Here is a 26,158-nt window from a genome sequence, read left to right as displayed (position 1 = left end):
ATTGTTTGTCATGACTGGGGCAGTGGTGCCTAATGTTTCAATAATGTTTCTTTTTTTTTTTTTTTTTGGAGGGGAGGGGATATTAGGGTATTAGACTGAGAGTTGTGAGTCAGTGGACAACTGAACACATACACACATACACTGAACAGTCACTCCCCCACATGGACACTTTGCTGGTAATCATATGCTCTCCGACAAGACGTGACTCACAGCCTTCTCCAGTTCTCAGTAAACCCATGTTTAGCAGAGCTTTCATTTGAACGGTGCTGAGTCCTACAATAACTGTTAATGCATAGGATATCACTTTACACTGATTACAGCTGGTTCAGAATGTGCTGACTGTGTGTTGTTTGAACATATTTGATATCAGTTTAATTGTTAATATGCCAAATCTGTTCGGACAAAATGAACTTCCTCAGGGATTTTGAGACATGTACAGTGACTTAAGGGAGAGAGTGTGGGTCTGTAGGTTGGTCCACCACTAAGGTCCAGGCTAAAAAAAAAATTTTGTAAGAAATTTTGTGCTGATATTCACGGTCCCCAGAAATGCAGGACAGATAAAAGATGTAGAGTTCCTATCTACTATAGTAACCTCATACCTTTTTATCATAATATAGAGATAAAAATGGCAAACACCAACATGTTTTGTTTGTAGAGGTACAAAAACAAAGCCTGTTTTTTGGACTAAACATTTTTTAAAAATTTTTAAAATGTGGTAAGAAATAACTTTTGTGTCACACCCCATTATATTTAGCATTTCTAGTTTGATTCATGTATCTCTAAACTTGGTGTGAAATAAACCTACAGCTGTCGTCAGTTATGAAGATACTGTCTCAGATTGTATGTCACCACTGCTTATACTAAAATACTTCATGTCATCTTCAGTATGTTTGAGACCAGTGGACTGTCTGTACAGAACGTTTACAAAAACACTGCCCTCTGGTGTTTAACTTTCAGTTTCTGTATTGAACTCACACACACACACACACACACACTCAACCACACACACACACACACACACACACACACACATTGCGTACAAGATTCATGTTTTTTGTGGTTTGAAGATTAACGAGCATGACAAAATACATAATAGAAATCATTTTATTGATTACTTTAAAAAAAAGCTCAGCAGCGGGACCAGCCAGCTACAATAGAAAACGCTTATTAAATAAAATTAGATAAATATATTTTCTAAACATCCTGTTGCTCAAATATCCATGTTATTTGTATGGAATGCACAAGTAATAATAAGTATTATACACTATTTATAATACAGTTAATTTAACAAAACTATTATAAATGAAAATGAAAACTATTTTCACACCGTATATTAATAACAATGCCAACACATTTACACCAGAGCACACAAAATTGCTGCCAAATGCCAGTTTAAGAAACATGAAATGCCCAATAGGTAACTTTTTGTTCTAGTTTCATTTTGTGGGATACATTAATCCTTCTGTGTATTTGGAAAGTCCTGTTTTTGCTGCGATCCATTTGTTGTAGTTGGTGACCCGTGTGTAAACACCTGGTTTGTTCTTCTTGGCACAGCCATCACCCCAGCTCACCACCCCGAACAGAAAGCTCCGGCCTGACATGTCACACACCAACGGACCACCTGAGTCACCCTGAAGGAGAGGACACAGCAGGTTGTTTTTCTTTATAGTTTGTAAGGACTCATATAGATACCGACAACATTAGTAATTATTTCAATTTAAAACGTCAGTATTTCATAAGACATCGTAAAAATTAACAATATGAAAAAATCCTCTCATTCTCACTTTATATATTACACTTAAATGGATAAGAATAAATATTCAAGAACAGATATTCTCAAATACAGAGTAGAAATAAAATTAAAATAAAAGTGTCACCAATTTTCGGCTCATCTGAAGCATCAATAGAGATATTTTACAAGCAAGAAGCCTTTTTCATATGATAAGGCCTTTTTGAAAATGCTTTTTCTCAGAGCACACTGGCACACAATCTGGGTTCTTTGCACACCTTGCAGGCATCAGTGCTCCAGGATGGGCTCCCAGCACACATCATGTTTTTGGTGATGCGATCTCCATAGTATGATTCCCTTTTGCAGTCAGTTTGGGATAACAGTCTCACCTTAGCCTGTTTCAGGTACTGTGAGTAGTGCCATGCCTCTGCAGAAAATATAAGGAACTGTGTAAGGATTACTGAAACTAGTGAGAGATTAGCCATGAGTCTTAGGTTTAGATGCTCAGCAGTATTTACCATAGCTCTCCCTCCCAAATCCTGCAATGCTGCACTGAAATTCCGCAGGAAGCTGAGTATGAGCTGGAGGAAGGCACACTGTCCGTACAGTCGCTGACTTCACTGCACAACCTTCATTTCCGCTCTTGATCCTTAACAATGCTGAAAAGTGAAGATAAATATATCTTTGAATCTGGTTTACAAAGCACCCACACAGCTTTCACACAGCTTTCTCAGATCTTTCTCATTTATAGACAGTACACAGTAATATCTGTGCTCACCTATGTCATTGTCAAAGTTGGACTCGTTGTATTTTTGGTGGATGATCAGTTTTTCCACTTTGAACCTCTGCTCTCTGTCGGCATCGGTTTCATTGATGGCGTTCTTCCCCAGATATACAGATAGATGCTGGAGTTTGGTCTCTTTACTGAAAACGAAAAGCCCAAATATAACCTGAATATAAATACACACACTGAGAAAAGTGTCATATGAGTCATACTACCATTATAGTACGAGAAGGGTGTTTTTTGTATTGGTGGTTTCTTACCCATCAGCGAAGCAGTGTGCAGCTGTGAGAACCCAGCAAGGTGCAATGAGGGAGCCACCACAGAGGAAACCATAGCGCTGATGAAAGAGAGCAGCCACCCACGGGTGCGACTCTGTGTGTGCATATAAACCACCGACAATTTTATGCATCTTCCTCTCTGACTTCTCGCCACATGTCAGCTCTGCAGGGAGAAACAGAATAAGTCAGTGATCGTTGATGAAGGGAACCACATGATACACTGAGAAGTGCATTTAAACAAAAAAACTACCTGTATCCTCAGCCACTGGAGATTTTATTGTAGGCGTAAAACCTATATGGGAGCAGAAAATAGATCTAATCAGAATATCAAAATCAAACAAAATTTAAATGATTTTTAAGATCTCAGTTGCAGGCTTACATGTGGGTATATTGCAGAATTCTCTCACATAAATCCCTCCTTTTCGGACGCGGCACCATGGCCTCAAGTTGTGATCAGGATTCCTAATGTTCAAGTGCCAAAATATTAAACATGTGTTGCTTTTCCCTAACACATCTACTTTTCTGATGATTGATTTACTGACTGTGCTAAAGTGACTGTGATTTAAAGTTTACCTGCAGTAATTATGGTCACCAATTCCTGCTGAATCTCCCCACCGATTTGTAAACCAGTTCCAATTGAGACACCTGCGACCATGTTGCGACTGGGAAACATATCCCCTGTAACTGCTCCCATCTCCAGACAGACACATCTCTGAAGGTCACAATGCATAGAGAGATAAAATAAAGTTAATGCATTCACTGACAAAGGAATATTAAGAGTTTGTGTTGCTTGATCACTCGACTTACCCCTTTTCTTCTGAAACCATCTTTGTGAAAAAGCCTAAAAGGAGCACAAACAAACTCAGTCACATTGGATGTTTAAACCCTGTGAACGTGAGTATGACTAAAGTGTCTTCCTCTTATTGTTGCTTACCATGCTAACATTGAATGCTGCAAGGATGGTGGTAATGACTAACAGGTTCATCCTCTCTTCTGGTTTTGTTTCCCTTTATTGAGAATATTTATGTCTGAGAATGACCTAAAAAAATAAAAAAGCAGAAATGGAACATAACAATGCTGGATGAGTTGAGTAAAAACCCTTCTGCCCTTATATGGAGTTTATTTTTAGACACATGACAACACAGAAACACGTGTGAGTACTGAAGAGACGTGCATGTTCTTTGCCTGGGTTTAAGTGTGCCCATCTACAGTTCGTACAGAGCCACAGTTCTATTGATTGCGTGGGTACAGTCATCGCAGAGGTTTTAATATGGGAGCAGCAGATAGGGTATGCTCATTGTGTGCAGTCTGTACTGTAAACATAATATCTATCTGTACACTGAGTGCACTATCAGTATAGATGATTTTATTACTGAATGGCATGTGCACACCATTAAATCACATTCATTTTGAAAAGTGCACAAACACTGAATCTCTTGAGATTTCCAGGACACAGTATCAACTTGATAAAAATGAAGTGGTTGTATAGTTGAAATCTTGCTTTCAGTGCACATGAAAACCCTCATGTCTTTAATATAGTTTTTTAGTTGAATAAGACTTTGACACGTTAATATTAGCTCCAGATTTCAACCTATTCCAATGCCAGAAAATAAACTAAAACAACTTAACGTTATTATACTTTGATGAATTGCACAGTATAGGAAGTTCTGTTTACCTTTTTATCCAGATGTGCAATCCTGATGATGGTCTTTGTTACTTCTTTCAGCTCAAATGACATTTATATCCTCTTTGTATTCTCTGCACCTGTGTTGTGGAAAGATTCAGGCTCACGCTGATAGCTCTTCTTATGTTGCAATGCTGATCCTCCTCATGCTCCCCCGTATTTAAAACCACAGGCAACAAGTGGGAGGGGTTTAAGAGAAGCTTTGAAAACATCAGTAGACACCCAGTTTAAATTCTTTATGAAAGAATTTGTCACATCCTGTGACACATATACACCAAAAAATTCCCATCAATCTTCTTATAATAATACAATAATACAGTTTTAAAAACATATATCCAAAATTGGTAACATGAATTGGTACAGTGAAGTCTGTGAGTGCAGAAGGAAAGGTTTGAGATTCAATTGCAATTAATTTCAAAATTTTAAAGTGATTTTTGAATAGGATGTGGTCAGAATAAACCAAACACAAAAATACAAAAACAGAAAAAACAATTTGAACTTTGAATTCTGCTTTTAACGGACAAGATAATCCTTTAATGTGCAGTACATAAAACTGATGTTTATAGACTAAAACTCTTTTTTTCTAAAGTTACTGGGCACAAATATTTAAACATTTAAATAACTCATCCATTTAAATTCCTCCCCTCTATAAAGTGTAAAAATTAAATGGTGGTATACAGTGATATTATGTAGACTGTATACTCTATATCTGCTTGATCAAATACTTTACTGACACACATTCAACTGGATCTGAATATGCTGTTATGTATGGCTGCAGTTTTATAGGAAGGGCACCCTCTTCTCATTGATTTACTTAGAGCCTGAGAATGGGGATTCCGAAAAATATATTATATAGTATATTAAATATACAAAACAAAACAAGCTATGCAAGCTATGCATGCAACACAACAAAAGTGCAGACAATGTTGTTTCCTTGGACCTTATTGCATCATCCCTTAATCATGATTAACCCGACCACAATGTCACATTTCCTGCAAAATTACACATTTGTGCAGACAGCTACATCATTAATCAAGACCACTTAAAATCTGTATTCCTGAAACTCAGAATTATAATATTTTTATTGTATTCTTAGATATGGTTTGAGCAGCTGTCTCGGTGGGGTGGGGGGTGGGGGGGGGGTGGGGGGAATTTCTAAAACATATTTTTCATATATGTTACCTCACCCATTGCTCTGACATCAGTGTTAGTCACATTTCCTCCTTTTTGGCTGTGACAATGGTGAGATATATCAAATTCGTGCAAGCTCTTGTGGACCCGGGGTCTTTGATGAACGAGATAAAAAGGAGCAACTGGCATGATTCCAAGTCCGGAAGCATAAAACAATGGAACAACACAACATAATTGTTCATTTATTTGCTCCAGTAGCATTCACTGATTGAAGTCTGCTTTAATTATCAGAACCACATATTACACAGAAATTAGCCAAGATAGGGAAACCCAGGATATTTGTGGTTAACATTGCAACCTGGACTGTTTGCTTCTGTCATATTGTCTCACCTCATATGCCGCCCCCAGTCCAGTCCAGACACCAGTCACTCTGCAATGTCTTACAGATCCATAGAGTTTTGAAACCTGTTTCGATTGTTGCTTCATCCTCACCTTCTCATTTTAAATATCTTATGTCTTCCATCCATCCATCATCTATACCCACTTATTCCTAAACAGGGTCACAGCAATCTACTGGAGCCTATCCCAGCTCTCTTTGGGTGAAAGGCAGGGGTACACCCTGGACAGGTCACCAGTCCATCTCAGGGCCACATAGAGACACATAGAGACAAACAACCTCACACACTCACACTCACTCCTATGGACAATTTAGAGTCACCAATGAACCTGACATACATGTTTTTGGACTGTGGGAGGAAACCAGAGTACCTGGAGTATATTCTATATTTTAATATCTTAAATTTAAAGTATTTTTGTTATTATAATGTTTATGTATTATAATATTTTTCTACAACATTAGGGACCCATCATGAACTATGACGTGAGGGACTGCTCACAAGAAACACACTAATAGTAATACAGAGAATTAAGGAGGGTGAAAATGAGAAACAAAACTCCACAGAAATACATGATTTGTTCCTGCACCTCCTACTACATACAAAATTAGAACATACATGACACCATTGGCTGCTATTTTAGTGTGGTTAGTATACTTCCAACTGCCTACATTTTTAAACCCCAAAAAGGGAAGTTTATTCATATTGTTTTCAAGATCAGGATTATGATTAAACATTTTAGAACATGACGATGTGCCCTAAATGTCTCATGTCAAACACTGTCCCCTATTTTACTGTGCTGTTATTAAACATCTCTCACCTGGTGTACTATAAAATAAAACTGTTAGACAGACAGTGACGTTCACACACTAGACTATTGTGATGGGAATTTCACATCTTGTGTTTTCCGTTTCTTTGTTCAGTCATGAGATAGCCACCTGCTTCTCCTTTCACACTGAAATAAAACTGAAAAACTGTGACCAAAGAGCTTTGACAAGAAGCTGATGGGACCAGTGTGCATATACATTGCACTTCTTTAATGGTCACAATATTAATTGTAATTTATATATAACAAATGTTCTGCCTAATCTGATTTTTCTTTGCTTTAAGCAGCTTGACATCTTAAAAGTCTGCAAATAAATAAATCCTAAAAGATAATCATCACTAATGGTTGAGAACTTTCTATGCAAATAGAAATAAAGTGAAACAAAACAAATGTTATATATACTATATATGTATACATGTTATATATACTAACTAGGTGGACAAGTTTGTGCTTTTGCTACAAACTTGTTTTGCTTTTCCCCTCAGGGATTAATTAGGTTTATCTATCTATGTATCTACAAAAAGAGAAACTGAAGGTTGCTTCTTTGTTACAGTGCTGAACTGCATTACATAAGCTTTAATCATTGTTAGCCACCACATTAGACACATTTCCTGTATAACCGGACGGTTTTCATCATCTACTCTAACGTCACCCTTTAAACTGAGAAATGGTAAATTCTCCCTAACAAGTCCAAACTGTTACTTAAACACATCTGTTGCATACCCACTAAAAATATTGTCCAAAGCATGTTATTGTTCATTTCAAAAATATTTTATTATCTTATTGTGAAAGATGAGTTGAAATGTAATTGAATGGCATCTATCTTTTATATTCGAAAATCTTGGACCAAAGCTTAAGGCTCTCAAAATAAAATTAATAAACAGACTAAATTTACAGTGTTATCTAAACACAGTAAATAATGTAAGGAGGACATGTTGCCCTCGAAATGAGGGTCTGTTTTATGTAATGCTGGGTTAGTTTAGGTGTAATAATGCATCACAATTTATAACTTTGGAAGTTTACACTGTAGAAATTGCAATGTAACTTGTAACTAACGCTGTGGGATTAATGTAGTGGACTAAAAAGTATGGTATTTGCCTCTTAATTGCACTGGATCATATAGATCAGCAAGTAAACCATAGACTATAGCACAACAGTGCATGAGCCAGTGATGACACACAACACAAAAAGAGTGTGTCATATCTGTCTTTTTCAGTCTGTACTGGAAACATGACAGTCGCTGTGTGCATATGGCTCCATCTAGTGAACTAATGAGACTTTGACAACATTTTGGAAATATTCATCATTAGTTTCTACAGCCCCAGCTGCTTTGATGGTGAAAAGAAAGCGTCCAATAAGCCTATTTAATTCTCATGTTCATATTAGACTCTAAAAGTGGACTTCCGTGGGACAGTGTGGCTTTGGGCCTCTGGAAATCCCCAACAGAGGGAGTAGTCTAGTCCTGCATGACGGTCCGGTCCTGTTGACGCGAGCGCGCATGCGCAGCTGCTAGTTTATACTTTCACTTTGAGAATTAGAGCCGCTTCCCTCGCTTCATCTTCTGCACCTAAAACTACAGCAAAGAGACAATATAAACTTTAACTTTGATAGACTGATGCTGTGAAAACGATGCGTGACTAACGCGATTTGCTAAAACTGCGGCAACAATGGTCGGACATCTAAAATAAGCTAATTGTCATCTAAGGACTGAGCATCTGAAGAGGTTAGTTTGTCATGACTTGGGTGAGACGTAGATGTTAGTAGACTTTGTGTTCATATATTCTCATGGTCTTTGAGTTTTATGACACCACTGGATGTAAATTTACAACTATAGTCAAATCAAATGGCTCCGAGTTTAGGTCACTGTAGCAGAAAAAGTTACATTGAGCAAGAAAGCATCATTTGCACCACTGGACTAGTTAAACAATAAAAAAGGAGAAAACATCTAATGGTAAAGCAGTAGCTAATTTTGACTGTGTTTTATTTTGTAACAGCAGCCCTAAGGCCATGGAGCGGCCTGCGCTCAGACAGAACCAGTTGTGTGGCTCCTGGGAGATGAAGGAGAGACTTGGGATGGGAGGCTTTGGGAATGTCTACCTTTACCAGCACCTGGTAAGCTCTGTCATCCACCTGCACACCAAGAACATAGACTCCTGACCCAGATCTGGCTTTGTCTTGGTTTCATACCTTGTCTGTGTTCGGCGCAGGAGTTGGGTGAGAAAATTGCTGTGAAACTTTGTCGCCTGGAGCTGAACCCCAAGAACAGAGACCGCTGGAGCAGAGAGATCCAGATTATGAAGAAGTGAGTGTAGATCGTTTACTTGAACACACCACACAGAGCTTTTTCTTCTTGTTAAACTCTCACTGCATGTTCGACTCTCTTTCTGCCACAGGCTGAACCATGTGAATGTTGTTCAGGCCAGAGAAGTTCCAAAAGAGTTGAGCTGCATTGCTTTAAATGACCTGCCTCTGCTGGCCATGGAGTACTGTTCAAAAGGAGACTTACGCAAGGTACCAAATAGCTAAATTATAAAGACCATAAACAATATCTTGCCCATGTAAACTCTACACTATTAGTCTTATTCTTTTCATTTAGGTGTTAAACAAACCAGAAAACTGTTGTGGGCTAAAGGAGAGTGAAGTCCTTTTTCTGCTCCGTGACATTGGTAAGGTTTTGTTTGGCGTTTACTTTGATAAACACCTATGGTTATCGTATGTTGTTGTCTCAATTTATTTGTACAAACACAGGTTCTGGTATCCAGTATCTCCATGAAAATAAGATTATTCACAGAGACCTAAAGCCAGAGAACATTGTTTTGCAGGAGATTGGTGGGAAGGTGAGTTTAGTTCCTTTTGTACGTGCATGTAGTCTGTGTAAAGTACAGTTTCATACATTACATGGCCTTCTGTGTCTTACTCTCATTATGAAAATATGTTTCCTTCCAGCTTGTCCATAAGATCATAGATCTGGGTTATGCAAAAGACCTAGATCAGGGCAGTCTCTGTACATCCTTTGTTGGAACGCTGCAGTATCTGGTATGTGTTGCATTGATTTGCCAGCAGTGATTTTTATTTTGCATCCATCTCAGCAATCAAGACCTATTTTACCAACCTCTGTATTCGGGCCAGGCTCCAGAGCTGTTTGAAAGTAAACCCTACACTGTGAGCGTGGACTACTGGAGCTTTGGGACAGTAATCTTTGAATGTACTTGTGGCTTTCGCCCCTTTTTACACAACATGCAACCTGTACAGTGGTGAGTCAACACAGCAGCAATAGATTTTTGTCTGTTTTCTACAGAAAATAATTTATCATTGTCTATATAGTATGAATAATCCACAGCAAAATATTTCACTTGCATATACAAATATACCCTATTAGGGTATATTGATTTCAGCACTGATCACTACAGGATTGCTACAAGCCCAGACTTCATCCTTTTTTTTAAAACAATATCTGCATGTTGAAGCTGGCGACAAAGTAATTTAGAGGAATGTTTGCAATATTTTGATGATCAGTTTTTTAATTTATTGACTTTATTTTCATTTCTCTCTGGTTGCATGTTTGTCTGTAGGACGAGTAAAGTCAAGAACAAAGGTCCCAAAGACATTATGGCAATAGAGGACATGAATGGAGAAGTCAAATTCTCCACACATCTCTCATATCCCAACAATCTTAGCAGGTAGAGACAAAAAGACACTTCTTTGCGTTTACCAGTCAGGAATCCCTTATTCTAAATGGCCTCTAACCTGTTTGTGCATGTGTGCGTGTGTGGATGCACAGGCCACTGCTGGAACCAGTTGAGTCTCTTCTGCAGATGCTGCTACTGTGGGACCCTGCAACACGCGGTGGAGGCCTGGATCCTGACACAAACAAGCCGTACTTCTATACAACCCTGCAGAATATTTTTAACATGAAGGTTAACGATATGAACCTTGCCTGTGTTCATTTAAATCAGATTACGTTGTTATGTTGTTTCTGGATTTATGCATGCTGCCAAGTTAGCGGACAATAAATAGTTATTCAGCAGATTTATTTCCTCAGGTGATTCATGTGTTGGACATGACGTCAGCCCAGCTGCACTCGCTGGTTTTGGGTGCTGAGGAGAGCTTGCACTCCCTGCAGCTTCGTCTGGAGACGCACACTCAGACACACATCTCCCCCCTGAACCAAGAGCTGCTGTTGGAGACGGGTGTCTCTCTCGACCCACGCAGACCACCCACACACTGTCTGCCCGATGGATTGGTATGTGACACACATACACACACACACACACACACAAAAATACCTGCTCTGAAAAAGGTCGAGCAACAAGTCCATGCACAGTACTGGATGATAGGACCTAATGTTTATTGTTTCTGCATTTTAACATTGTTTTTTTTTGTTGTTTTTCTTTTTTACATTTTGGGTAGTTGTGCATTAATCAGTATTTTATTATTATCGTTTAAGGTTTAGTTTCCAGTTTTTCGACCTTTGGGGTAAAAATAAACAAGGCATAAATTGTTGGTTTGTTTGTGTTGTTTGTTACGTTTAATAAGGGGTAATAATACTTTTGCTTGAGGAAGATCTACATCTCAGCATAGACTGGAATTTTTGTTCTTACTAGTGGGCTGACTTCCACTAACGCACACTACAGAATGCACAGTGATATTTTTTTGTGTTTTAGCAAGGTTGGGACAGCTTCATCGTTTTCCTGTTCGATAAGAGCCTAACCAAGTACTCTGGACCACTGACTGCCAGACCTCTGCCAGACAGTGTCAACTTTATAGGTGAGACATATAACTTTGCAGTGTGCACTTATGTTGTTACTCTTTGCTGTTAATCTTTGGAGTGCTTCCTTTGGATGTCAAAATTATTGACCAAGTGCAAGTTTGACAAATTGATATTTTAAAACCAAGAATATGTATAGCAAAATTATAGCAACCTGATTTGGTGTCCAAATTAATGTGGCAATTGTTTTGTGAACTATGTCCTGTCTCAGTCAGGGAAACTAATACACAGCTCCCACTGTCTGCACTGAGAGAGGTGTGGGGGGAAGCGGTCAGCTACATCTGTGGACTGAAAGATGACTACATTCGCCTGTACCAGGGTCAGAGGGCTGCCATGTGAGTGCATAGACAGAGCCATGTACATACTCTTACACACGGAAACATCCTTACCTTGTGTTTATGTCTGTGTAGGCTGAGCCTGCTGCGTTTCAATACAAACTTAACACGTTACAAGAACCTGCTGTTCTCCCAGTCACAGCAGCTCCGAGCAAATCTGGCATTCTTTAAGACCAGCATCCAGCAAGACCTTGAGCAATACACTAAGCAGAGGCACACCGGCATCTGTGAGTGGTTGAAAATCTGCTGTTGTCATGCATAGGATAATTTCAAATAATTTCTGAAACCTTAAGCGAAGCATCTGCTGTTGTGTTTTTTTTTTTTTTTTTTTGAAGCATCAGAAAAAATGTTGAAGACATGGCAAGAAAATGAAGAGAAGGCAGATGGTTTTACAAAGGTAGGACAGTCTGTAGTTGCCGTCATAGTAATTTTACATAAACTTAGTTGAAGTTACAGAATTTAACACAGCACCTGGTGTAGGTTGCAGATGTGGGGTATCTGGATGAAGAGATAGTGGCTCTACATTCTGAGATCGTGGAGTTGCAGAGGAGCCCATTTGCGAGGAGGCAGGGGGATGTAATGGAACAGCTGTCAGTATAAGTGTCACAGACATACTATAACAGTTTCCTTAAAAATAACCAGTGGACACAACTTAATTTTCTTCCTGTCTTTTATTCAGTGAGGTAAAAGCTATTGAACTCTACAAGCAACTGAAAGCTAAATGCAAAAGTAAGTACAAGTGATTACATGTAATAGAGGTGGATAATGGAGGTTCCTGGTTTTATCGATTCCCAGGGTCAGTGCTGGGGAATGTAGTAATACTGATTGCTATGAATACAATTCAGCAAGAAATAATTTGGATCCCATAATGCACAAAATGATTCAATTAACAAATGTGTCTCAGGTGTCCAAGTGGTTTAGTTAAAACATCTTCTGTGTTTGATGGGAAAAGTTGGCTAACTGCTGAAGTATATGTTTACTTGGTTGTGTCATATGTTAGTGCATGGATTCTCACAGGAGTATGTGTTTGTTTAGGTCCTGACCCTCCACATGGCTACAGCGACAGCTCAGACATGGTGAAGACCATACTACAAACAGTTCAGAACCAGGACAGAGTGCTGAAAGACTTGTACACTCACCTGAGGTAATTTATCCAGTAATGTAGTTCAAACTGATAGACGTGGGGCAAAAGCCACAATTCATTTTACAGTTAATGTACCATCGCATGGTTGATTTACCCTTATGTGTCATTTGTGGTTTTCCCCGTCTCTCTCTTCCTATAGTACAATTCTGGTGTGTAAGCGACGTATAGTTGATTTATTCCCTAATTTGGAGAGGGCAGTATTGAACATAAATACTGCAAAAGCAGCAGTGATGCAGATGCAAATGAAGCGACAGAAAGAGTTCTGGTACCTCCTCAAAATTGCATGTGTGAGTATGTAACAAATGGACAAATATTCTTCGTTTATGGAGGAAAGTTCTTTAATGCAGTGTTAAATATAAAAGTCAAAAATACACGACTTACTCAGTGTTGCTGTGTCTATAGGCCCAGAGCAGTTCTCAATCACAGTCACTTGTGCAGCGATCCACTGACAGGTAAGATGTGCGCAGGTCATAATTCTGTACAACTACATTCTTAGAGTTCTAATCTATGTAATCTCCAGATTGTAAGATGAATTTAAATCTATACAGTGCAGAACAAGTTGTATGATCTATTAAAACATGCTCCTTGGTTTTATACAAATTACAGTTGCCACTAGGGGTCACTCTGCACTTGTAGAAAAAGGACTACTGAATTACTAAATACTTGGAAGACATGCTGTCAATTCACTGTCTCTTATCTCTCAAGAGAAACTGTTCATCAGTTACTGGATGAAAATCAGCAACATCTGAGTCAGCTTTCTTCGCTGCTGCAAGTTGCCAAGCAGGAGATGGAGCACAGTGTCATGGTATGGCATACAAGTGTAACCAAGTGTTATCATGCATTTAACATGATTTCTGAAGTAACAACTTGAAAATATATTTGCACATTCAGTATTGATTATTGTCCTGCCAAAAGGCACCTAAAGTAAAACCAAATGAATTAAAAATGAGGTGTTTGTGGTATATTGTGCATTGACTTTTCCCTTCTTTAAACCATACATTTGCATTCAATTTTTGCTCATATCAGTTCACCTCTTTTAAATTTTAAGAAGGGAGAATGGTTTGAAAATGTTGAGTCTGTGGTAGGTGCAGAATGGTAAATGTTTGAGTTGGCGGGGGTAGAATGGTTTCATCTGTTTGTTTTCTGTCTAGGATCAGGACTGGAGCTGGACTCAGTATGGAGCGGTGAAAGTCCAACCTCAGAAGCTATAGAAACTGACCAAAGATTCAGTGTCATGAGTGAACGTTATGTAATGTAAACATTATAGATGCCTGGTCATTTATAATCATTTAAGCAGTCATTTCTGACAGCTTGGTGATTTCATACTGTGTCATTTATATACATGTGATGCTGTAAGACTGTGTGAAACAGCACGATGTGGTAAGCTATTCATGCGTTATGTTAAATATGTATTATTGAATTTAAAAGCTATGCTTGGCTCTCACCAATATTTATTTATTCTACTGGTAATAGTGATTGGAGTAATACATTGCTCCTGACAAATGTGCATGATGGAATTTTAATAAATTTTTATAAAGTTATGCCACAAATGTTTGTTTTTTTTTTATGTCTGAACAGTTTAATTGGCATTTCTTACAAATGGTTTGTCCTTTGTCTACAAGTGTTAACACTGTTGAAGATAGCAAGTATTTATATATATTTGTGAACTAGACAACTGTTTTGCAGGAAGTTGTTTGTTTATAAGACCCTGGGTTCAATATTCTCTGGGGAGCTGCTGAAATCCAAACAGCAAGGGTTTAGAAAAGTGTAACCGGCATAAAATAATATAAATTAATACAAGAAAAATCAATGAAATCAATAAGCTCAGAAACATTTTCATATAATGACAGAGGCTAAAAGGTAATCAAATGTTAGAGCATAACTTTGTGAGTTTATAGTACAGTTATAAATCATTTTATTTTAATTATTCACCTCAGGAGAAATTATCCTGTTATATGAAAAAATATTTGTAATTATGTATAATTACATTTTTAGAGAAACAAATGTGAAGATGCTTCTGATGACAATTAACCACTTTCCACATCTATTGCTAATAAGCTAGCACTCCTTATTGGTGGACAGTTAAAAGGCATCATACATTAAAACACAAAGGCACAGCTGAAACATCTGTGCACGTCTGTGACAATTTGAATTAAATACAAGAAAACATTGGTGTGGGTGTGTGGACCGTCTTGTTTCCTTTGGATTATTTTTTACTTGGTTATTTTCACCCTAACACCCCCTAATGTGGTTGAGGGCAGTCCTCTTTGTTTAAAAACTATTAAAGCACATCAGTGAGGCAATCTGCTTCCCTGGCTGACCTGTTTCTTTGTTATAAAAATAGGGGCAGAATAATTAATCTATAAACAGCAACCCAAGATAAAAACAGCCAGGACTTTCCCAGTAACTAGCCAGGCTTTCCTTTAAGGCAGAAGCCACAGTGCATGCTCTGGGATGTGGTTTGTGTTGTAAACAACTCTATTTTTGGTTTGTCTTGATTGAGTAAGCTATTTCAGGTTTGTGGGTACACACGTACCACTATGAGATAAATGAATTGTTTTCATTTCCATGGAATTAGTTGACAATCACAGAATTATAGTAAATAATTATCTTGTTATCTTGTTGCATGTTTATTTTGGTAAGGCTATTTTTAGACTTTCATTGGAACAAAGCAGGCAAACATTTCATACAGTATTTCAATGAGTGTAAGGAGTGCATCAGCAGTTTAACTTTTAAGGGCAATACTAGACATGGAAATAATAATATACATTATTGCAATTTTAACCTGCCATCTTAATCAGCTTAAAAGCAATATATAGCCTATATATTTTTAAACAATTTATTTTTTATTTCTATCTCTAAGCATTAAGAATTTTCACATTAAAGTGGAACATATTGTTGGTCTTTCATGTGCTCATTGGGCTAAACCAAAGTGAACTATATCTACCTATCGATCTGTATTATTTATATATTGGACTTTACAGAAAGGTTGTGGGACGCAACCTGACCTTTCTGTGTGGAGTTTGCATGTTCTCCCTGTGCTTGTGTGGGTTTTCTCCAGGTACTCTAAATTGCCCATAGGAGTGAGTGTGAGTGTGTGAGGTTGTTTGTCTATATGTGGCCCTGTGATGGACTGGTGACCTGTCCAGGCTGTACCCCTGCCTTTCACCCAAAGAGAGCTGGGATAGGCTCCAGCAGATCAATGTGACCCTGGTTAAGGAATAAGCGCGTATAGAAAATGAATGGATGGATGGACTTTACAGAAAGTCTATCTGATTGGTTGGATCTGTCCAATGGCAACATGTCTCATTTACATATTACCGCTACGTACCATGGGAAATCTACTATCTGTTCACTTACGAAGTAAAACGATAAAAGATTTGCTGTGTCGGCAAAGACGACAGCGTCTCATGCACTTTCTCAAGAAACAGGCTAACGACCTACGATCACCACTATTGAACAATTTCACAGTAAAGACCATAACACTAAACACTTATGTTCCACAGCTCCATATAAAGGAGCAGGCGCTTGTTTTGTGTCTGGATGTGAGGGCGATCTGGCTGAGACATCTGTCACCCCATTGATCGCTAGGGTTGATTCGGCTGATCTGGCTGGCTAGGCGGGTGTCCCCTTCCTCCCTCACGGCTCCATGTGTGTCCCTCCCGAAGCTCTGCGCTCGGTGGAAGAGGACGAGGTCCCCCCGGCGGACGACCATCCATCGGTATACCAGTAGCTGCGCTCCCCTGCTAGAACCTCCAAACAAGCTCAAGGCCCATTTGTAGGAGAAACGTAGGGAAGTCAAGCTCCAAGCTTCAGACACATCCAAATGCGGCGCTGCACGTGGCAGTCTGCCTTCCTTTTTCATTTCAGATAGTCAAATGTAACCTATATATGACCTATATATTCTTTATCATCGTTTTCTGTGTTGATTTTCTCTCCTCTGAATATTTTTATTTTATCAATTTTTCTCCCATACCACACTGCGATCTGACCAGTATATATATACTGCACTGTAGTATATATATATATATATATATCTCCCTGAATAATTAGATGGATACACAATTAAAATTTCACTTATTTAATAAGCAAATAGAACAAACGTTCGCAGTGCCGCCCCCTAAATGCCTCACTATAGCTGTAATATTTCCCACAGCCCTGAAGGCAGCACAACTCCACAAATAAAAGCGTAGGAAACCTGCGGGAGGAGGGGCGAGGGGGAGGGGTTGTTGAACGATAAGACCAGCGGGTGAGCTTGTTCGACACGGTGGTAATTTTATTTATTAGCTATCAGCCGTTTTATTCTGTCGTTCACACATTAATCATTGCATTTCAGCACAGTGCGAGGTGAATTGATTTGTCTGCTATACGCCTTGTTAGCATGAAGCTACAAGAAGCGGACGGGAAGCAGCTGACTACTGAACCCACCCGCTAATGAGAGCTAGCGAGCTAACTCGGCTAGCTAGGTTAGGGTAGATATTGTTGAGTTAAACAGTTTGAGACGTGGGCTGTGCTGGATATACTCAAGGAGACAGTTGTGGTGTAAATGTGTTGTTTGATATGTTGACAGGAATTACTCACCGGCTGTTTACTTAGCTACAAGTCTGTGTGTAAGCTAGTCGTGCATGTTAGCGTTAGCTGTTTGACGTTATTTCTGAAGTGCAGTTTCCAATTGAGACAGATTTATAATGTAAACTGCTCCGCTCAGTGTTTTTACGATCATCTGCAATTGATTTCAACTGTTAAAGCAGGCAGTGTAGGGTTAACTATTAACTTGCTGTATGAGAGTTTACATGTGTTAAAGTGAAATACTTGGAATGACCTGTGTTAAAATTAAGGATATATTGCATTAGCGTTAGGTACTAACTAACTATATAGTCACTTAAATGTGTCTAGCTGTGTAACATGTGTATAATTTTATATTTATACTTTAGTAAATGGAAAGAATCGAAAAAAAGGAGCCTATATTTTTCAAAGACCTACTGTAGAAATGTTCCTTGTTTCACTGAAACATCAGGGTTTTCACTAAAATGTCTGTCTGTTATTGCATTCTTTATAAACTTTATGAAATCTTTTTTTAAATAAAAAGGGTAACAGACAATATTAGAGATAACTCTTTGTAAAGACTACATTAGTTTTAGTTCTACTCCTGTTATAACTGACTGTATATACTGACTGCTGCAGTAAAGGTCTGGCCACAGGTTTAACGTGTCCTGGCTACATAATGTTGTATAAATATTTCACTATGTTTATGCTTCCTTTTCTGCCTGTAGGTGAGTTCTAGTGAGGATGACGATGCCGCATGTAGGGGCAGTGTTTGCAGGAATAGCAGGAGTGATGGCCATCATGTTACACTCCTCTATTCACAAAATAGAGGAAGGACACCTTGCCGTGTACTACAGGTATCACTACTCTGACGCTGTACTGGACACAAGTAATAATCTGGGTGGCGTGTAGTTACAAAAACTATAAGTGTGTACAATATGTGCTTATGGGTATGTACAGTATATGGACATCGATGGATAAATAAATAAATACCAGGTAAAGTGACTACAGTATATTGCACTGATGGTGATTTACCTTGTATTACAGTATTGCACATGATTACGGGCGATGAATGACAAATGTACAGTGTTAGTAGTGATCATTGTAGAGCAGATTCTTGTCATCTCAGGATTTTCATCTCAAATTTAAGCATGGTCTTACATACAAATGTATGTGTTATTACAAATTAATCACATGTAACATTTGATAGCGTTCATGAGATGAACAAAATGGCAAGAGCACTCTGTAATGTAATGCATTTGTATTCAACCGAAACATACTTCGTCTTAAATACCCAGTTACACCTGAATAACTTTTTGTTTACTCTTTTAGATTATAATCAGTAGATAATTTAGGACTGAGAAGTCAGACCAAATGTTTGTGTTTCAGAGGTGGGGCATTGCTGACTACTCCCAATGGCCCTGGATATCACATCATGTTGCCTTTCATTACCACCTACAGATCAGTGCAGGTAAACTTACCTTTTAACCTAAACAGTTGGCTTTTCATTTCAGGCTTGTGAAGTGTAAAATTGAAACATACAATGCTCCACATGAAAACCAGAAAGGGGTTTTCTATAAATAAGCCAACTACTCCCTAAAAATAATTGCTATTCAGCCATGGCTTTATTTTAACTGTTGGGATAATAAATATGCTGAGAGTAGACTCTTAGAAATTTGCTGTAAAATGTACAGTGTTGTCTTTTACAACAAATAAATAAGAACATTCTGTTTGTCTTAAAGGGACATAACATTCTACCTGAATGTTATTAGTACAGTGTGTTACAAGTACAGTGTGTAAAACTATTGTTTGTTTTATCACGGCGTTTATATATTTGATCAACCTTTCATAATCAATGAGATATAGGTTTAGCTTGGTGTACTTTTTCAATTATTTTTGTTTGAAAAACTAAAAAATATATTACATATTAAATCCAGATGCATGTTTATGAAATTATCTATATAGCAGGATAATAGTAATAATTATGACAATAGTAATAATCTTTGAATGTTTGTGTTTCAGACGACACTCCAAACTGATGAGATCAAGAATGTGCCTTGTGGAACAAGGTTTGAATGAACTTACTGATGTGTCACTAAAGAAATTGATCTTTTCATGAAAACAATTATAAATTTGACAGGTTGTTCTTCCTCTTCACAGTGGTGGTGTGATGATCTATTTTGACAGGATAGAAGTTGTTAACATGCTCGTCCCTACAGCAGGTACAGATGTTCTCATTTCCTTTATTGTTAAAGTTTCTCTCTTGGTTGACTCCTCTCGCTGCTCAGCATCCCAGTAACTTGCTTTTGTTCATTTATTTGCAGTTGTGGACATTGTGAGGAACTACACTGCTGATTATGACAAAACACTAATTTTCAACAAGATTCACCATGAACTCAACCAGTTCTGCAGTGTACACACACTACAGGAGGTTTACATTGAGTTGTTTGGTGAGTACATTTTTGCAATAAAGCAGATAATACTGTCTTAATTTTAATGACAGCATTGTGTGTTGAGACATTCCTAAACTGTGTTACATAGCATGTTTTCGAATTCAGTCAAATGTGTTTTTTTTTTTTTTTTTTTTTCTTTCAGACATCATAGATGAGAACCTGAAGACTGCATTGCAGAAGGATCTTAACGTTATGGCACCTGGACTTACAATACAGGTATTTAAACACACATACACTTAACATGAGCAGTAGAAGATCATAGATAAAAAGTAAAAGGACCGGGATTTACATTTGAGTGTAGCCATCATGTACCATCATAAATGTAATTTGCTGCACCATGGCTACGAAGATACCATCTAGGAGTCATGTGGGAGCTGTGATTGGCCAGCTCAGGGTGTTTGTTGTTCTCTTCTACAACTTTCACTTTGTGGAGATTGATGAGAGTAAAGACAGCGTTAATAAAGCTGACGAAAGAGTTTGACTGTCTTGTCCTTTTCAATAACACACAGCTATCAAAATCATTCACACTGCAACCACCACTCTGTTACAGTAAATGGAAGAATATACTGTAAGCCTTGATTGCATAGAGTGTGCAGTATCATCCTAGTGAGACAAGGTGAAATAAGTTACAGTTATACTAAAGGCCTATGAGGCCTAAGTGTGTGTGTGTGTGTGTGTAGTGCACCGTATACAGCGAAGTGAAAGACTAAACATGGTAACTGAAGCAAATACAGCTAAAGCACAATGCTTTAGTTGTGATAACATATTAAATTTGCAAGTTAGTAACTGCAGTGGTGCTACTGCTGACACCCTGTATCAATTATAAATCAAGCTTGAGTTGTGAGCCAATGCTAATATACTTTGCTAATGTTTAATGACACTTGCTCCTGAAGGAGGTCCATTAATGCACCGATTATGAAAAAACACACCAGGGAAAAGGGAACATTGTGGCCCAAAAAGGTGCCCATTAAAAACCCAAGCATCACACTTCACCTGCTGTTACTTGACCTTGGTGTGAATGAGGCTAAAATGTTTAGAGCATCCAAACTAATAAATCTTCAATTCAAACTCTGAATGTGTACCAGTAAACCAATTCTAACTTGAACATTGTAACAGCCTGATAACCAGTAATGTGAGATTTAGTGGCAGACTGAGCAAAGGTTACATTTATTTTTCTGTTTTTTTAATTTTTTTTTCCTCTGCAATATTTCAACATCATGATGAAGGCAGTTCGTGTTACCAAGCCAAAGATCCCAGAGTCTATCCGGAGGAACTTTGAACTCATGTGAGTTTGTAAATCTTTATGTACTGGTACATTCTTGGTATGTGTTGTATATTCTCTGTGACCCACCCACTCAGTTCAAGCAAGACTACACACAAAATAAGAGCCTGTTTTTTGTGTTTGCAGGGAAGCAGAAAAGACTCGTCTGTTAATAACAGCTCAGACTCAAAAGGTGGTGGAAAAGGAAGCAGAGACTGAAAGGAAGAAGGCTATTATTGGTAAATGTGGGGTTTTTACTGTAATTTAGCCTGTTTTCATTTGCATGCCATCACAATTTTAGCAGTTTCCCTTTTCCAGTCATCTGTGAAACCCTACTGTCACCTGCCAGTTTATGATCAGCTGTTAACATTCACATGGTTCTCTGTCCCACAGAGGCTCAGAAAATGGCTCAGGTAGCAGAGATCCAGTTTCAACAAAAGGTGATGGAGAAAGAGACGGAGAAGAGGATCTCTGAAATAGAGGGTTAGCCGCAGAGCTTTCAGCTGTCTTCTGTCTGGTGATCTGGTTTGTCATGTGTTTGTCCCATTCAACACTGTCTCTTTGTTTCAGATGCTGCTTTCTTGGCCAGGGAGAAGGCTAAGGCGGATGCAGAGTATTACACTGCTGCAAAGTTTGCTGAAGCGAACACGGTAAAAATAAATGGTGTTGACAGAGTTGACAAACACAAAACCAGACAACATATAATCCTCACATGCTGTTGTTTTTCTCCTAAATCTCTACAGTTGAAGTTAACCCCAGAGTATCTGGAGCTGATGAAGTACCAGGCCATAGCGGCTAACAGTAAGATCTACTTTGGCCAGGACATTCCTAACATGTTTGTAGAGGGGAACAATAGTCCGCCTAAGCCTGTGCGCTCCCCTAATCTGCCCAGTGCTGAGCCAGACTTGCTGAAAGTGAAGCTAGACGGACAGTGAGTCCTCAGCTCTGCCTCGGCACAGGACAGGAGAACCTGATGAGGACTTGTCTTGTTGGTGGAGTGGAGAGCACTGAGCTGAAGTTGATAGGTGGGGATAGCTTTGCAGCTAGTCTGCTGAATAACACTTCAGTCTTAAATCTAAATGGCAAAGAAATGGAGGGAGGAGGGGTTATTTAAAGTGAAAGACAAGCAAAAGCAAGAGGTAGAATGGCCAGATAAAAGGGAATGTTTTTTTTTTTAACCTCTATGGGTAAAGTTTTAGGAATGCAATGATGCCATGATTAAAAATCAAAATTATAATAAATGCTTATGCTTGGGAAGTTGTTACCCTAATTTACACATGCCTGTGATCAGTGCAGTGTTTAAATTTGCTTTTGGAACTGCCTTGATTTGTCTTTTTTTTTTTTTTGTTATATGCAAGAGGAGTGAGTTGTGATGAATATGACTATGACTTATGATTTCTGAGCTACATTTCTGGTTTAGCTGAACTGGATTCTGACAGGTGACACTAATTAAAAACAAGATGGTTTGTTTAAGTGTGTAATGGGTAGGTCATCTCTGTGCCATCTTCTTTTACACTGAATCACTAGTTGGCTCTTCTCTCTTAACACAAATCGGCATGAGAGGCTCTTGAGTCACACTTCACATCAAATGCTGCATGCAGATTCACTTACAGTATTTTGGACATTATAAAAGTGCATATTGCAGCAGAGTCGTTCACTAGTTGGGTCCCACATACTTTATCGAGCTGATCTCATGAAATTAAGCTGTGAAGAAAAAAAAATTTAAGTTATGACTTTCTTGACATAAATGGCTTGATCTGGTTGCATTTTCACTTGAGCCTGCCTAATATGCTCAAGTATTTGATGCTGGAAGGCTGCCGGATGTTTATAGTTAATATAAGTAGTGTCACATTTAATAGTAATGTAGTTTATTTTTTGTTAGCTTGGTAATAGTTTGCTGTTGCTAGTTGTGGTCCAGGGTTCTAGGGCTGTTAAAACAAAATCAGATTATTTCTTCTAAAGCTAATTCATGATTGTTAAGTATGGCAGCTTAAGCGTAAAGCAGTTAAAAACTAGTGGGTCATTCCACTGCAGGAAGTTGTAATTCATATTCCCCCGTCAAGTCGGTACATCTTTCTTTCCTTTTCACCTGCTTCTGATTATCTACACCGTGCATGTGGAAGTTTTTAATGGCTTGATTCAGATGATAAGTCGTACCCGTGATTGTCTGCTAACTCTGTTACAGAGCTTATTCAGATGTGGTTAAATGTAAATTCTCAGGAAATTGATTTTTATCTTGATACAGCTTCTAATACACTGCTGCGCAAAGGTGAAGTAAGTAAAATTTGAGAATTATGCAAGAAGAGTGCATGTATGTTAGGGTATGTGAATTTTCAAAACAAGAAAATTTGATTTGACAATAAGTAAAGTTGTGATTTCATGTAAAATGAAAGTCCATTGACTTAAAAAAATTTTTTTACAGCAGACATCTGGAGTCAAAGTTTGTCTTAAATTATTCATGGTGACATTTTTACTGTACTGTTACTATATTATTGCACCATCTGCTGTATTTAGAGTAGGGGTCCGTGGCATGAGTACAATTCGTCTGTAAAATTAGAAATAATCCAAGCAAAAATTCCTTTCCACCATCAGTGTTTACATTTTTTGTATTTGGACTGCAAGGTTTTTCAGTCTTTACAAAAGAGGATAAAGGATTTTAATGGCAACACAAACTTGCTGTTCCTAATTACAATATTAAGTTACTGAGGTAGAATTTATCAGTTGTTGTGAGACTTAAGTTTCAGTACTACACAAAAACAAGTTTTGTTCTATTTAAAGATGAATGTAATACCTGGGCTGCAGCAGGATTCAAGTCGGTGCTAGATTTTTTTTTTTTTAGCTTCTGGATTTTGTTCAGCTCTATTTCAAAAACATGGAAGTTCTTTTCATTTTTCAGAACTCAAGCCTTAAATAATAACGGGTTGTCACGGACCGAAAGATTCAGCAATCCCTGTAAATTAAAGGCTTCACCTCAACTTGACTGTGAGGCTTATTAAGAGCTCTAGTTTACAAGCTGTTCTATAAAGCCTCATTACTGACTCTAGCTCATAAAGACACAACTAGCAGTGGACGCTAAGAGTGTTTGGAAGATGTCATGATGTTTACTGGACTTCCAGATCACAGGTGAAGGCTGCACTCTGCTGTTTGCTCTGGTGGTGGGTTCAAATAGAAATGCAAAAGAGGGGTGTGAATCATAAAAATGATTTTTTTTTTTTGTTAATATTTTGTACAATCTGTGAAATTTAAACATTGTATCCTTGTTTTAAAAACTTTATATGCAAAAATGTTTTCAAATTCTGACAATGTTCTTATGTAAAATAAAGCCTATTTTGATACCTCTCTTCTTCCTAAGTGTTGATTGGTGTGGATATTGTGTAGTACATGTTGAGTGCCATCGGGAGGCGCCCTAACTCCATGTTAAATGTGGTTTGACTCCTCTTCAGGCAAGAAAACAAAAGAAATTTGGGGTTCAAATTAGTGTCAAGAAAATTTTGATCTTGTGAAATCATAGTAAGATAAACATTGAAAGGCAATAGTTTCTTTCAGACTTTGAACACAATAGAAACCAACTGAGGTTATACAATGTTAACATCTGAGTCCAGGTTTAAAGAGAACAGTGAAACTAAAACCTGAAGGTTCTCATACATTGTGTCACTAAAATATTTGCACATGTAATGACGTTTAAGGATAAAGGTTCTATTTATCATTTGTTTGCATGTTTTACTTAGACATTTTCTTCAAGTGCAAATCTTTAAATGTACTATCACAAACATAGTTATGTAGGTTTTTTTCAAAGGGTTAGTCATATAGTAAAAATGATTACTGAACGCAAGACCAAAATATAGAGCCTGTACAGAGTCAGAATACAAATGTCAGGATACAACATGTACATGTAAGCAAGTTTTTTATGTGGATGGTTGACTCAGTAATATTTAATTAACATCCAGTTTACACAGTCATATTTGACACATATTTGTCAGTTGAGTTTGTGAAATGGTCATCCAAGGAGAATGACTCTAAACCTCAAGTCTGTTTTTAAAGGCTTTGCAAGAAGCATTCGAAGTGTGTGTGAGACCGTGTGACCACTGCCTGAATGACCAGATTAGGGATGGCTTCCTCTTGTGACCTCTCAGTCTTCTCAGAAATTTCTCCTCTCACAGCCAAACCACCAGTCTTTGCTTTCTATAAGAGGGTGTTTAGCTTTAGTCTGATCCCAGATCTGTTTTTTCCTAATGTCAGAATTTGTGAGAAATACAGAAAGTGTGTTTGTGATTGTAAATAAAGTTCACTTCTCATCTTGTTTACTTAACTATGTAGGGTTGGGTGTCTGATGGTTTGTGCTCATTTCAAAGAAGTGGTCTAATTTGGTGTTGACCTTATGAAGTCAGCATGTTTAAAGCCTCCCCTCTCAGGAAATAGGGTGAAGGCCAGATTCGCTGTGTCCTGGATGAGCCAGCACCCCTCTTTCCTTCCTTTTGTCCCTAAGTTCAACTCGTCAGATCCTGCACTATGATAGTTCTTGCCTTGAATTTACCTTGGATCTGTCCCTCCCCAGAGAGACAAGGGTGTGGCCCCTCATCACTCATTGAATGACTGTAAATCCACTTCCCAAACAGCAGCGTGATCCTGAAAATGATTCATCAGTGTCAATAGCTGCTCTGTTCTGCAGTTTTCTCTCACATTCCTGTTCTATGTGTGTATGTGTGTGTCTGTCTGTCCTTTTTTTGTCTAACCTCCTCAACAGTTTTGTGGTGATCCTCAGGATGGATTTTGTAGGCATTAGTCAAGTCAGATGCACAATTTAGGTTTTAACTCTAAGGCACTT

At 38.1% G+C, this 26,158-nt stretch overlaps 3 protein-coding genes across 7 annotated transcripts; 2 read left to right on the top strand and 1 right to left on the bottom strand.

Moving 5' to 3' along the window:
* Positions 1 to 1,090: 1,090 nt before the first annotated feature.
* On the bottom strand, positions 1,091 to 4,618 carry plaua (plasminogen activator, urokinase a). The gene is made up of 11 exons (XM_026308918.1): positions 4,467 to 4,618; positions 3,726 to 3,830; positions 3,599 to 3,632; positions 3,365 to 3,503; positions 3,171 to 3,253; positions 3,042 to 3,083; positions 2,774 to 2,954; positions 2,508 to 2,653; positions 2,248 to 2,388; positions 2,008 to 2,156; positions 1,091 to 1,631 (listed from the first exon to the last, which is right to left on the bottom strand). The coding sequence occupies exons 2-11, from the start codon at positions 3,774 to 3,776 to the stop codon at positions 1,437 to 1,439; spliced, it is 1,161 nt and encodes a 386-aa protein (XP_026164703.1). The 5' UTR covers positions 3,777 to 3,830; positions 4,467 to 4,618; the 3' UTR covers positions 1,091 to 1,436.
* Positions 4,619 to 8,342: 3,724 nt separating this feature from the next.
* LOC113131521 (inhibitor of nuclear factor kappa-B kinase subunit alpha-like) lies at positions 8,343 to 14,615 on the top strand. Of its 2 annotated transcripts, XM_026308891.1 has the most exons (22): positions 8,343 to 8,550; positions 8,822 to 8,939; positions 9,035 to 9,129; positions 9,221 to 9,338; positions 9,424 to 9,493; positions 9,576 to 9,664; positions 9,774 to 9,863; positions 9,957 to 10,081; positions 10,400 to 10,507; positions 10,609 to 10,744; positions 10,870 to 11,070; positions 11,492 to 11,594; positions 11,807 to 11,930; positions 12,006 to 12,157; positions 12,266 to 12,327; positions 12,411 to 12,520; positions 12,610 to 12,659; positions 12,966 to 13,074; positions 13,214 to 13,361; positions 13,477 to 13,526; positions 13,780 to 13,879; positions 14,226 to 14,615. In XM_026308891.1, exons 2-22 carry the CDS (start codon positions 8,835 to 8,837, stop codon positions 14,283 to 14,285), a joined length of 2,205 nt encoding a protein of 734 aa, XP_026164676.1. In that variant the 5' UTR covers positions 8,343 to 8,550; positions 8,822 to 8,834; the 3' UTR covers positions 14,286 to 14,615. The 2 variants fall into 2 exon arrangements, with proteins under 2 accessions (XP_026164676.1, XP_026164677.1); XM_026308892.1 differs by lacking the exons at positions 12,006 to 12,157; positions 12,266 to 12,327; positions 12,411 to 12,520.
* A 2,666-nt stretch (positions 14,616 to 17,281) lies between these two features.
* Positions 17,282 to 24,673, top strand: erlin1 (ER lipid raft associated 1). Of its 4 annotated transcripts, none has more exons than XM_026308924.1 (12): positions 17,282 to 17,323; positions 18,348 to 18,476; positions 19,009 to 19,090; positions 19,642 to 19,688; positions 19,780 to 19,841; positions 19,944 to 20,069; positions 20,215 to 20,288; positions 21,299 to 21,357; positions 21,481 to 21,572; positions 21,727 to 21,816; positions 21,904 to 21,983; positions 22,077 to 24,673. In XM_026308924.1, the coding sequence occupies exons 2-12, from the start codon at positions 18,364 to 18,366 to the stop codon at positions 22,266 to 22,268; spliced, it is 1,017 nt and encodes a 338-aa protein (XP_026164709.1). In that variant the 5' UTR covers positions 17,282 to 17,323; positions 18,348 to 18,363; the 3' UTR covers positions 22,269 to 24,673. The 4 variants fall into 4 exon arrangements, with proteins under 4 accessions (XP_026164709.1, XP_026164707.1, XP_026164708.1 ...); XM_026308922.1 differs by having other exon boundaries at positions 17,291 to 17,344; XM_026308923.1 differs by having other exon boundaries at positions 17,298 to 17,341.
* The last annotated feature ends 1,485 nt before the right edge of the window (positions 24,674 to 26,158 follow it).

This window comes from Mastacembelus armatus, chromosome 15 (assembly GCF_900324485.2).
Source record: "Mastacembelus armatus chromosome 15, fMasArm1.2, whole genome shotgun sequence".
In the NCBI taxonomy this organism is placed as follows: domain Eukaryota; kingdom Metazoa; phylum Chordata; class Actinopteri; order Synbranchiformes; family Mastacembelidae; genus Mastacembelus; species Mastacembelus armatus.
The sequence above is the reverse complement of the archived record's forward strand: the minus strand, read 5'-3'. Positions and strand labels throughout refer to the sequence as shown.

What these genes read in the sequence shown, in the direction of transcription:
- plaua (XM_026308918.1), bottom strand. Translation starts at nt 3,776, where the DNA reads ATGAACCTGTTAGTCATTACCACCATCCTTGCAGCATTCAATGTTAGC. An exon ending in GGTGACCATAATTACTGCAG is followed by an intron (nt 3,254 to 3,364) that starts GTAAACTTTAAA and finishes CTTGAACATTAG; the next exon opens with GAATCCTGATCACAACTTGA. An exon ending in GCACACTGCTTCGCTGATGG is followed by an intron (nt 2,654 to 2,773) that starts GTAAGAAACCAC and finishes TTTCGTTTTCAG; the next exon opens with TAAAGAGACCAAACTCCAGC.
- LOC113131521 (XM_026308891.1), top strand. Translation starts at nt 8,835, where the DNA reads ATGGAGCGGCCTGCGCTCAGACAGAACCAGTTGTGTGGCTCCTGGGAG. An exon ending in TTGGAACGCTGCAGTATCTG is followed by an intron (nt 9,864 to 9,956) that starts GTATGTGTTGCA and finishes TATTCGGGCCAG; the next exon opens with GCTCCAGAGCTGTTTGAAAG. An exon ending in GCAGAGGCACACCGGCATCT is followed by an intron (nt 12,158 to 12,265) that starts GTGAGTGGTTGA and finishes TTTTTTTTGAAG; the next exon opens with CATCAGAAAAAATGTTGAAG.
- erlin1 (XM_026308924.1), top strand. Translation starts at nt 18,364, where the DNA reads ATGACGATGCCGCATGTAGGGGCAGTGTTTGCAGGAATAGCAGGAGTG. An exon ending in GGTTTACATTGAGTTGTTTG is followed by an intron (nt 20,070 to 20,214) that starts GTGAGTACATTT and finishes TTTTTCTTTCAG; the next exon opens with ACATCATAGATGAGAACCTG. An exon ending in CGGAGGAACTTTGAACTCAT is followed by an intron (nt 21,358 to 21,480) that starts GTGAGTTTGTAA and finishes TTGTGTTTGCAG; the next exon opens with GGAAGCAGAAAAGACTCGTC.